At 44.3% G+C, this 12,500-nt stretch overlaps 1 protein-coding gene across 1 annotated transcript in view; it reads right to left on the bottom strand.

The window, feature by feature from the left end:
• The window catches only part of LOC135507197 (protocadherin-7-like), a 96,243-nt gene that overhangs the window by 12,665 nt on the left and 71,078 nt on the right, over nucleotides 1-12,500 (bottom strand). Inside the window, exon 5 of the mRNA XM_064926789.1 lies at nucleotides 112-313. Within this exon, the coding sequence (XP_064782861.1) occupies nucleotides 112-313 (202 nt within the window). The remainder of the gene's footprint in view (nucleotides 1-111; nucleotides 314-12,500) is intronic.

Here is a 12,500-nt window from a genome sequence, read left to right as displayed (position 1 = left end):
TTCTATAGTGTGTGTGTGGTGTTCTATAGTGTGTGTCGTTCTATAGTGTGTGTGGTGTTGGTCTATAGGAGTGTTTTTGTGTGTGTGTCTCAGGTGTGTGTGTCCCCTCACCGTTTTCCACATGTTCCTCCTCTCCTACACTTCCCTCAGGTGTGGTCCTCTCGTACCCCTCCTCGGGGAGAGACAGCGCCCCCACTCGGGGTCCAGATGAACCCTTACTGCTGGGGGTCTCAGAGTCCTCTGCAGAGCTGTCATAGCAACCACCGTCCTGAGGACCCGGGACCACGGAGAACGTCACCCTCCGCAGGGTCGCCTGGAGGTAGGAAGAGAGGGGGAAGAGAGAGGGAGGGGGAGGTAGAGAGGTCTGTTAGAATGGGAATATAGATCAGGGATTAGGTCATTAAAACATCAGACTTGAGAAAATACAACAGTTACTTCAACTCGTTACTGAGAAACAAGGAGAGAGAGAGAGAAAAAGAGAGGGATAGAGAGAGAGAGAAACAGAGAGAGGAAGAGAGAGAGACATAGAGAGAGAGAGAAACAGAGAGAGAAAGAGAGAAAGAGAGAGGGATAGAGAGAGAGAGAGACACAGAGATGAAGAGAGAGAGAGAGAAAGAGAGAGGGATAGAGAGAGAGAGAGAAACAGAGAGAGGAAGAGAGAGATAGAGAAAGAGAGAGGGATAGAGAGAGAGAGAGAAAGAGAGAGAGAGAGAGAAAGAGAGAGGGATAGAGAGAGAGAGAGAAACAGAGAGAGGAAGAGAAAGAGAGAGAAAGAGAGAGGGATAGAGAGAGAGAGAGAAACAGAGAGAGGAAGAGAAAGAGAGAGAAAGAGAGAGGGATAGAGAGAGAGAGAGAGAGAAAGCGAGAGGGAGAGAGAGGAAGAGAGAGAGAGAGAAACAGAGGGAGTGTAGGTTAAATACCACACTTTGAACTGACAACAAGACACACGCACACGCACACGCAAACACACACGCACACGCACACGCACACGCACACGCACACACACAGACACACACATACACACACACGCACCACATTCTCCAGTTTGAACGGGAACGTAGTTCTTCCTCGAGGAGGTTGCCTGTAATTCCACAGAGTGAGGATAGAACCATAGAAACGCTGAAGGTGTCGTTCTGGAAACCTATTTCTACATGACCCTCTATCTCTGCTCACACTCTGCTCCGTGGAAAATTACTTCCGGACAAATGAGCTGCCCATTAAATTCCCTCTTCAATTTGTACAACCCGAGAGATAGCAGGGAGAGGAAAAGAGAGAGAGAGAGAGAGAGAGAGAGAGAATAAAAGAAAGAGAGAAACGAGAGAACTAAAGCAAAACAGATGACAGATCGGTAAAAACTCAGAAAACTCAGAAAGATGATGGACAAGACGGATGAATTACATCCGTTCCCAGATGATCACTGCAGGAAACATTCAGTCCAATCAACATGAGAGAGGAGATGAGACCTCCCTCCCTCACTGCTTTCCTCTGTCCCTCCATCCATCCATCCCTCCCTCCCCCTCCCTCCCTCCCTCCCCCTCTCTCCCTGCCTCCATTCCTCCCTGACTCCCTCCCTGCCTCCATCCCTCCCTGCCTCCCTCCCCCTCCCTCCCTCTGCCTCCCTCCCCTCCCTCCCTGCCTCCATTCCTCCCTGCCTCCCTCCCTCCCTCCATCCCTCCCTGCCTCCCTCCCTCCATTCCTTCATCCCTCCCTCCCTGCCTCCATCCTTGGCAGCCCCTCCCCCTCCCTCAGTCCTCCCTCCCTATCTCCCTCCCTCCCTCCCTCCCTCCCTCCCTCCCTCCCTCCCTCCCTCCCTCCCTCCCTCCCTCCCTCCCTCCCTCCCTCCCTCCCTCCCAGTCTCTCTCTGTCTCTCTCTGTGTCTCTCTGTCCCTCTCTGTCTCTCTCTGCCCCTCTCTGTCCCTCTCTGTCTCTCTCTCTCTCTCTGTCCCTCTCTGTCAGTCTTGTTCATGATGTAGAGATTTATGTTGTGTCCTTGACTTTGCATGACTCCCTCTGCTTTCTCCAGCTCTATCCCTCTGTCGCAATCATTCCATTCCCCCATCACCCTCAACTCTTTCTTTTCTCTCTCCCTATCTCTTCTCTTTCAAATCAGTCAATGTTACTACTAACATATCAGTCCCTGTGTTACTACAAACATATCAGTCCATGTGTTACTACTAACATATCAGTCCATGTTACTAACATATCAGTCCATGTTACTAACATATCAGTCCACGTTACTACTAACATATCAGTCCATGTTACTAACATATCAGTCCATGTTACTAACATATCAGTCCACGTTACTACTAACATATCAGTCCATGTTATTACTAACATATCAGTCCATGTGGTACTAACATATCAGTCCATGTTACTACTAACATATCAGTCCAAGTGTTACTAACATATCAGTCCATGTTACCACTAACATATCAGTCCACGTTATTACTAACATATCAGTCCATGTGTTACTACTAACATATCAGTCCATGTTACTAACATATCAGTCCATGTTACTAACATATCAGTCCACGTTACTACTAACATATCAGTCCATGTTATTACTAACATATCAGTCCATGTGGTACTAACATATCAGTCCATGTTACTACTAACATATCAGTCCACGTTATTACTAACATATCAGTCCATGTGTTACTACTAACATATCAGTCCATGTGTTACTAACATATCAGTCCATGTTACTACTAACATATCAGTCCATGTGTTACTAACATATCAGTCCATGTGTTACTAACATATCAGTCCATGTTACTACTAACATATCAGTCCATGTGTTACTAACATATCAGTCCATGTTACTACTAACATATCAGTCCATGTGTTACTAACATATCAGTCCACGTTACTACTAACATATCAGTCCATGTTATTACTAACATATCAGTCCATGTGGTACTAACATATCAGTCCATGTTACTACTAACATATCAGTCCAAGTGTTACTACTAACATATCAGTCCATGTGTTACTAACATATCAGTCCATGTTACCACTAACATATCAGTCCACGTTATTACTAACATATCAGTCCATGTGTTACTACTAACATATCAGTCCATGTGTTACTAACGTATCAGTCCATGTGTTACCAACATATCAGTCCATGTTACTACTAACATATCAGTCCATGTGTTACTAACATATCAGTCCATGTGTTACCAACATATCAGTCCATGTTACTACTAACATATCAGTCCATGTGTTACCACTAACATACCAGTCCATGTTACTACTAACATATCAGTCCATGTGTTACTACTAACATATCAGTCCATGTTACTACTAAAATATCAGTCCATGTCACTACTAACATATCAGTGTGTGTATGTGTGTGTGTGTGTTTGACAATTTGTGTGTGTGTGTGTGTGTGTGTGTGAGCTCAGTAATCAAAGTAATTAGATCGTAAACATTATCTCTTCAAAGAGAATGAACTCGGCCTGGTTAATTAAGACTCTCTCTCTCTTCCTTACATGAGTCTGCATATTCAACACGCACAACTGCACACACACACACACACACACAAAGATGTGTGTGGATGAGTGTGTCCTTGAAGAGCGAGCAGATTTCAGTGTGTTTGTGTGAGTGTGTGTGAGTGTGTGTGTGTGTGTGTGTGTCTGTGTGTATGTGTGTGTATGTGTGAGTGTGTGTGTATGCGTGTGTGTATGTGTGCGTTTATGTGTGTGTGTGTGTGTGTGTATATAGGTATGTGTGTGTGTGTGTGTGTGTATATGTATATGTGTGTGTGTGTGTGTGTGTGTGTATACATATGTGTGTGTGTACGTGTGTGCGTGCGTGCGTGCGTGTGTGTGTGTGTGTGTGCAGTCCTGCAGCTTTCTATCTGCCTCCAGATATTTGTAGTTGTGGTTTTATGCATCAGAGACATCCTCTCTCTCACACACACACACACACACACACGTGTGTGTATGTGTATGTATATTTTCCTAATATAACTTTTCAGATATTTTAATATCTGATCAATTAGTCTTCTGATTAATGACATATTCTATATTTTACCTCACGTTAGTCTCATTCCAAATGTCGTAAATTGTTGGTTATCTGCACAAACCCAGTCTTTACTATGAGTCATCCATACATCAATTGTCTTAAATCATTCATTTACTAACTAAGTAATTTACAGAAATGCATAAACAAACAGCAAATAGTTACAAGGAAATGATAATGGAGTTTCCCTAGTGGGATAAACCGGCATCGCGGCTTGGTGTACAAAAGGGAAGTGGGGTTCGACTGAGATAAGACGACACACAGTTGATAATTAGAACAATTGAAATGCTAATCCTTTGCACATGAACGCTCACTCATTCGGTAATAATTGAAATAAATATATATATTTTCGCTCAGTGTATCGTCCGGACCTCTGTTGAAAAGTTTGTTTCTGTTGGAGAGTCTGTCCGCCCTCTCTGTCGTGGTTAGAATGGATAGTTCAGTGACATTCATTCATATCGTTATAGAATAGATGTTTCGGCGGTTGTCGGTCTTCCCGTTCAATGATACCGAATTCCTAGCTGCAGACTAGTAATTAATATCAAAGACTTGTTCTTATTCTGTCGATATCGATAGTCTAAGAGTTTAACCACGTGGGATGGTTAAAAAGATTCAGCAATCGTCGCAAACCTTGGCCCTCTTGTTATCGAGGAAAGCTGGTCTGCAACCTTTGTCCTCTCGTAATTGAGAGAAACATGGTCTGTTGAGAAATTCTCAAGGTGGGGGTTTATTTCGAGAGAGCAGAAAAAGGCTCTCTCATGACGCCAGGTCCTAACTGTGCTCATGGGCGGTCCTCTGATTGAGTTAAACTCAAAAGGGAATTGGAGTTTCCTTCAATTTCCTAAACAGTTCAACATCACACTACACAATTTTACAAACAGTATCATCCTCACTCATTCATCTTAAATAACAATTAGATGTAAACCTCATATCAGAGGCTATTATATAAACAGAGTTATGGTAATGTGGCCGTATTGTCTCCCAGGAGTTTCACAAAATTGTACCAAACGGACCAGTTCGTAGATGGATTCTTCACCAATCTTTTATATCTTCTCCAGGACATAAATGTTGTTTGGACCGCAAGTTCTGTGAGGTGGAAGAAATTCCTTCTATGAAAACTTTACACTCTCTCTCTATACTGTGGCCATGAGGAGATAATCTCCTCCAGGAATTTACGACCTCTCTGACCACAGCAGCCAGGGTGTAGGAGACAGGGGAGTAGGGGGATGGTGCGGAGGGAGGGGCGCTCACTGTTCCCAAAGAGGGCAACGTCATGACACTAGTATGTATGCTGAGTGAATGTTGTAGTATTATGACCTCTGCAGTAAAGCAGTCTGTACTACGCTCCACTCTTCTCTTGGTTTTTCCTCTCTTACAGACCCCCTCTTCTTTTTCTCTATCACTCCAGTTCCTACCTTCCCCCTCTCTTTTTCTCTCATCCTCCTGTCCCCCTCTCTCTTTCTATCTCTCTTTTTCTCTATCACTCCAGTTCCTAACTTCTCCCTCTCGCTTTCTCTCTCTCTTTGTCTCTCATCCTCCTGTCCCCCTCTCTCTTTCTCTCTCTCTTTTTCTCTATCACTCCAGTTCCTACCTTCCCCCTCTCTCTATCTCTCTCGCTTTTTCTCTCATCCACCTGTCCCCCACTCGTTTTCTCTTGTTCTCTCTATCACCCCTTTCACGACTCTCAAGTTCTTAATAACTCTCTCTCTCTCTGTCCCTCTCTCTCTCTAGGTCTCTCTCGCTCTCTCTCTCTTGGTCTCTCCCTCTTGGTCTCTCTCTTGAGGTCTCTCTCTCTCTCACTCTCTCTCTCTCTCCACTAGCAGGTGATGTTGAGAGTGCTCAGAAGTATCTGACTATCAGGACAGTCTGTGAGAGGAATAATAAACACTATGCAGCACTGCAGAGAGACCGAGAGATCGAGAGAGAGAGAGAGACAGAGAGAGAGAGAGAGAGAGAGAGAGAGCGAGAGCAAGAGACAGAGAGGGAGAGGGAGAGAAAGAGGGAGAGAGATCGAGAGAGAGAGACCGAGAGATATCGAGAGAGAGAGAGACCTAGAGAGAGAGACCTGGAGAGTGAGAGAGACCAAGAGAGAGAGAGAGAGAGAGAGAGAGAAAAAGAGAGAAAAGGAAAGAGAAAAAGAGGGAGAGAGACAGGGGAAAATGATAATGACATGAGAGAGAGTGCGAGAGACCTAGAGAGAGAGATCGAGAGAGACTGAGAGAGATCGAGAGAGAGATAGAGAGAGAGAGAGAGAGTAAATCTCAGTAAGACCAAAATAATGGTGTTCCAAAAAAGGTCCAGTCACCAGGACCACAAATATAAATTCCATCTAGACACCATTGCCCTAGAGCACACAAAAAACTATACATACCTTGGCCTAAACATTAGTGCCACAGGTAACTTCCACAAAGCTGTGAACGATCTGAGAGACAAGGCAAGAAGGGCATTCTATGCCATCAAAATGAACATAAAATTCAACATACCAATTGGGATCTGGCTAAAAATACTTGAATCAGTCATAGAGCCCATTGCCCTTTATGGTTGTGAGGTCTGGGGTCACAAAAGACTTCACAAAATGGGACAAACACCAAATTGAGACTCTACACGCAGAATTCTGCAAAAATATCCTCCGTGTACAACGTAGAACACCAAATAATTAATGCAGAGCAGAATTAGGCCGATACTCGCTAATTATCAAAATCCAGGAAAGGGACGTTAAATTCTACAACCACCTAAAAGGAAGCGATTCCCAAACCTTCCATAACAAAGCCATCACCTACAGAGAGATGAACCTGGAGAAGAGTCCCCTAAGCAAGCTGGTCCTGGGGCTCTGATCACAAACACACCCCACAGAGCCCCAGGACAGCAACACAATTAGACCAAAACAAATCAGATAATTACTTGACACATTGGAAAGAATTAACAAAAAAACAGAGCAAACTAGAATGCTATTTGGCCCTAAACAGAGAGTACACAGTGGCAGAATACCTGTCCACTGTGACTGACCCAAACTTAAGGAAAGCTTTGACTATGTACAGACTCAGTGAGCATAGCCTTGCTATTGAGAAAGGCCGCCGTAGGCAGACATGGCTCTCAAGAGAAGACAGGCTATGTGCTCACTGCCCACAAAATGAGGTGGAAACCGAGCTGCACTTCCTATCCTCCTGTCCAATGTATGACCATATTAGAGGCACATATTTCCCTCAGATTACACAGATCCACAAAGAATTTCGAAAACAAACCCAATTTCGATAAACTCCCATATCTACTGGGTGAATTTCCACAGTGTGACATCACAGCAGCAAGATGTGTGACCTGTTGCCACAAGAAAAGGGCAACCAGTGAAGAACAAACACCATTGTAAATATAACCCATATTTATGCTTATTTATTTTCCTGTGTCCTTTAACCATTTGTACATTGTTAACCTGTTACATCTTTGAGGGTGCTATTTCATTATTGGATAAAAAAACGTGCCGTTTTAAGCGCAATATTTTGTCACAAAAAGATGCTTGACTATGCATATAATTGACAGCTTTGGAAAGAAAACACTCTGACGTTTCCAAAACTGCAAAGATATTGTCTGTGAGTGCCCCAGAACTAATGCTACAGGCGAAACCAAGATGAAACTTCAAACAGGAAATGAGCAGGATTTTTGAGGCTCTGTTTTTCATTGTCTCCTTATATGGCTGTGAATGCGCAAGGAATGAGCCTGCCCGATCTATCGTTTCCCCAAGGTGTCTGCAGCATTGTGACGTATTTGTAGGCATATCATTGGAAGATTGACCATAAGAGACTACATTTGCCAGGTGTCCGCCCGGTGTCCTCCGTCAAAATTGGTGTGTCATCTTCAACTGCACGTCTTTTTCCAAGCGATTCACAGGAGAAAGTAGACATTCACGAACGATATATCAATGAAGAGATATGTGAAAAACACCTTGAGGATTGATTCTAAACAGCATTTGCCGTGTTTCAGTCGATATTATGGAGTTAATTTGGAAAAAAGTTTGCCGTTTTGATGACTGAATTTTCGTTTTTTTTTGGTACCCAAACGTGATGTACAAAACGGAGCGATTTCTCCCACACAAAGAATCTTTCAGGAAAAACTGAACATTTGCTATGTAACTGAGAGTCTCCTCATTGAAAACATCTGAAGTTCTTCAAAGGTAAATGATTTTATTTGAATCCTTTTCTGGTTTTTGTGCAAATTTTGCCCGCTAAATGCTACGCTGAATGCTACGCTAGCTATCAATACTCTTACACAAATGCATGTTTTGCTATGGTTCAAAAGCATATTATGAAAATCTGAGATGACAGTGTTGTTAAGAAAAGGCTAAGCTTGAGAGCTAGCACATTCATTTCATTTCATTTGCGATTTTCATAAATAGTTAACGTTACGTTATGCTAATGAGCTTGAGGCTATAACTGGATACAGGTTTTTTTCATAGCCAAACGTGAACAAAACGGAGCGATTTGTCCTACACAAATAATATTTTTTGAAAAACTGAACATCTGCTATCTAACTGAGTCTCCTCATTGAAAACATCTGAAGTTCTTCAAAGGTAAATGATTTTATTTGAATGATTTTCTTGTTTTTGTGAAAATGTTGCTGGCTGAATTCTAGGCTTATAGCTATGCTAGCTATCAATACTCTTACACAAATGCTTGTTTAGCTATGGTTGAAAAGCATATTTTGAAAATCTGAGATGACAGTGTTGTTAACAAAAGTCTAAGCTTGAGAGCAAATATATTTATTTCATTTCATTTGCGATTTTCATGAATAGTTAACGTTGCGTTATGCTAATGAGCTTGAGGCTATAAATAGGATCCCGGATCCGGGATTGCTCGACGCAAGAAGTTAAAACACTGAATATATACATATTTTGACATTTGTAATGTCTTTATTGTTTTGAAACTTCTGTGTTTGTAATGTTTACTGTTCATTTTATTGTTCATTTCACTTTTGTATATTATCTACCTCACTTGCTTTGGCAATGTTAACACATGTTTCCCATGCCAATAAAGCCTCTTGAATTGAATTGAGAGAGAGAGACAGAGAGAGAGAGAGTGAGAAAGACGTTGCGTTATGCTAATGAGCTTGAGGCTATAAATAGGATCCCGGATCCGGGATTGCTCGACGCAAGAAGTTAAAACACTGAATATATACATATTTTGACATTTGTAATGTCTTTATTGTTTTGAAACTTCTGTGTTTGTAATGTTTACTGTTCATTTTATTGTTCATTTCACTTTTGTATATTATCTACCTCACTTGCTTTGGCAATGTTAACACATGTTTCCCATGCCAATAAAGCCTCTTGAATTGAATTGAGAGAGAGAGACAGAGAGAGAGAGAGTGAGAAAGAGAGAGAGACAGAGAGAAAGAGAGAGAAAGGGGAAAGAGAGAGAGGGGACACTAATGCGCGCACAGGAACACTACCTGATCTAACGAGTCCACGAGGGGACAGATTAATTACAGGCCATACTTTTTCTGTCTTCATCTCCCCCATAGAAACAACAGTGACAGCACCGTCAACAACAACGGAAGGGATCTGTTACAGCTCTGTAGAAGCCTGGGTCTGTACTTTGTCAATGGTAGGTTACAGGGGGACTCTATGGGGAGATTCACCTACTGCTCACCTCTTGGCCACAGCACAGTAGACTATATGATTACATTGACCCTTTATCTCTCAGCTCATTCACTGTCAAGCCACTAAGACCACAACTGATCACATTTACTTCAACACACCCTGACAGATGAACATGTCCACCATGCTTGCTTTATCAACTTCCAAAAAGCATGTATTTCTATTTGGCATTTATTTACTTATATTTGACTGTTCAACAAAGTTATTGAAAGTGGGGTAGGGGGTCAAACATATGACATAATTAAATCAATGTATACTGGCAATAGGTGCAGCATTAAAATGGGCAGGAAAAGAACAGAATTTGTTAACCAGAGGCGGGGCTTTCGTCAGGGTTGCAGTCTGAGCCCTGAACACTTCAATATTTACATCAACAAATTGGCCACTATTCTAGAAAAATCCTCAGCCCCTGTTGTTAGTCTCCACAATTCAGAAGTTAAATGCCTACTCTTTGCAGATGACCTATGCCTGCTGTCTCACAGCATATGGCCTACAGCAGGGCCTGGACCTGCTAGAGCAGTACTGCCAGACCTGGGCCTTGGCAGTAAACCCCAGAAAGACTAAAATAATGATTTTCCAGAAAAGATCCAGATCTCAGGGAATTAGACCAAAGTTCTCAATTGGTACAAAATATATAGAGTACTGCACACACTACCATTGCTTAGGTTTGAAAAATAAGCTCAACTGGACACCTTATTGAAGCGGTGAGCTGAGAGAGAAAGCACGCAGGGCATTCTACGCCATTAAAAAGCTAATTCAAATTGAAATACCTATTAAAATTTGGCTAAAACAAATTGAATGTGTCATTGAGCCAATTGCACTTTATGGCAGCGAGGTGTGGGGTCCACTTGCAAAACAAGATTTCATCAAATGGGACAAACACCCCATTGAAACCCTGCATGCAGAGTTCTGTAAGATGCTCCTACATGTCCAGAGGAAAACTACAGACAATGCATGCAGGGCAGAATTAGGCAAATATCCTCTAATAATAAAAACTAAATAAAAAAGCAATTATGTTTGGGAAATATCTAAAATACAGTGACCCCCTCTCATATAATTACCAAGCCCTGCAATGCCAAGAGCTGAGCAAAGAAAAAAGTTCCCTCATCCAGCTGGTCCTGGGACACAAGAACAAACACAAAGCAAAATGCAGTGCTATCTGGCCCTAAATCGACAGTACAAGGTGGCTAAATATTTGACCATGGTTACTGGTCAAAACCTTAGAAAAACCTTGACAAAGTACAGGCTCAGTGAGCACAGCCTTGCCATTGAGAAGGGTAGACACAGGAAAACCTGGCTCCCTGTAGAGGAAAGGCTGTCCAACCACTGCACCACAGCAGAACCTGGCTCCCTGTAGAGGAAAGGCTGTGCAACCACTGCACCACAGCAGAACCTGGCTCCCTGTAGAGGAAAGGCTGTGCAACAACTGCACCACAGCAGAACCTGGCTCCCTGTAGAGGAAAGGCTCTGCAACCACAGCACAACAGCAGAACCTGGCTCCCTGTAGAGGAAAGGCTCTGCAACCACTGCACCACAGCAGAACCTGGCTCCCTGTAGAGGAAAGGCTGTGCAACCACTGCACCACAGCAGAACCTGGCTCCCTGTAGAGGAAAGGCTGTGCAACCACTGCACCACAGCAGAACCTGGCTCCCTGTAGAGGAAAGGCTCTGCAACCACAGCACAACAGCAGAACCTGGCTCCCTGTAGATGAAAGGCTGTGCAACCACTGCACCACAGCAGAACCTGGCTCCCTGTAGAGGAAAGGCTCTGCAACCACTGCACCACAGCAGAACCTGGCTCCCTGTAGAGGAAAGGCTGTGCAACCACTGCACCACAGCAGAACCTGGCTCCCTGTAGAGGAAAGGCTCTGCAACCACAGCACAACAGCAGAACCTGGCTCCCTGTAGAGGAAAGGCTGTGCAACCACTGCACCACAGCAGAACCTGGCTCCCTGTAGAGGAAAGGCTCTGCAACCACTGCACCACAGCAGAACCTGGCTCCCTGTAGAGGAAAGGCTGTGCAACCACTGCACCACAGCAGAACCTGGCTCCCTGTAGAGGAAAGGCTGTGCAACCACTGCACCACAGCAGAACCTGGCTCCCTGTATAGGAAAGGCTGTGCAACCACTGCACCACAGCAGAACCTGGCTCCCTGTAGAGGAAAGGCTGTGCAACCACTGCACCACAGCAGAACCTGGCTCCCTGTAGAGGAAAGGCTCTGCAACCACAGCACAACAGCAGAACCTGGCTCCCTGTAGAGGAAAGGCTGTGTAACCACTGCACAACAGCAGAACCTGTCTCCCTGTAGAGGAAAGGCTCTGCAACCACTGCACCACAGCAGAACCTGGCTCCCTGTAGAGGAAAGGCTGTCCAACCACTGCACCACAGCAGAACCTGGCTCCCTGTAGAGGAAAGGCTCTGCAACCACTGCACCACAGCAGAACCTGGCTCCCTGTAGAGGAAAGGCTGTGCAACCACTGCACCACAGCAGAACCTGGCTCCCTGTAGAGGAAAGGCTGTCCAACCACTGCACCACAGCAGAACCTGGCTCCCTGTAGAGGAAAGGCTGTGCAACCACTGCACCACAGCAGAACCTGGCTCCCTGTAGAGGAAAGGCTGTCCAACCACTGCACCACAGCAGAACCTGGCTCCCCGTAGAGGAAAGGCTGTCCAACCACTGCACCACAGCAGAACCTGGCTCCCTGTAGAGGAAAGGCTGTCCAACCACTGCACCACAGGAAAACCTGGCTCCCTGTAGAGGAAAGGCTGTCCAACCACTGCACCACAGCAGAACCTGGCTCCCCGTAGAGGAAAGGCTGTCCAACCACTGC

The sequence above is a fragment of the Oncorhynchus masou genome, chromosome 20, assembly GCF_036934945.1.
Source record: "Oncorhynchus masou masou isolate Uvic2021 chromosome 20, UVic_Omas_1.1, whole genome shotgun sequence".
NCBI lineage: Eukaryota > Metazoa > Chordata > Actinopteri > Salmoniformes > Salmonidae > Oncorhynchus > Oncorhynchus masou.
The sequence above is the reverse complement of the archived record's forward strand: the minus strand, read 5'-3'. Positions and strand labels throughout refer to the sequence as shown.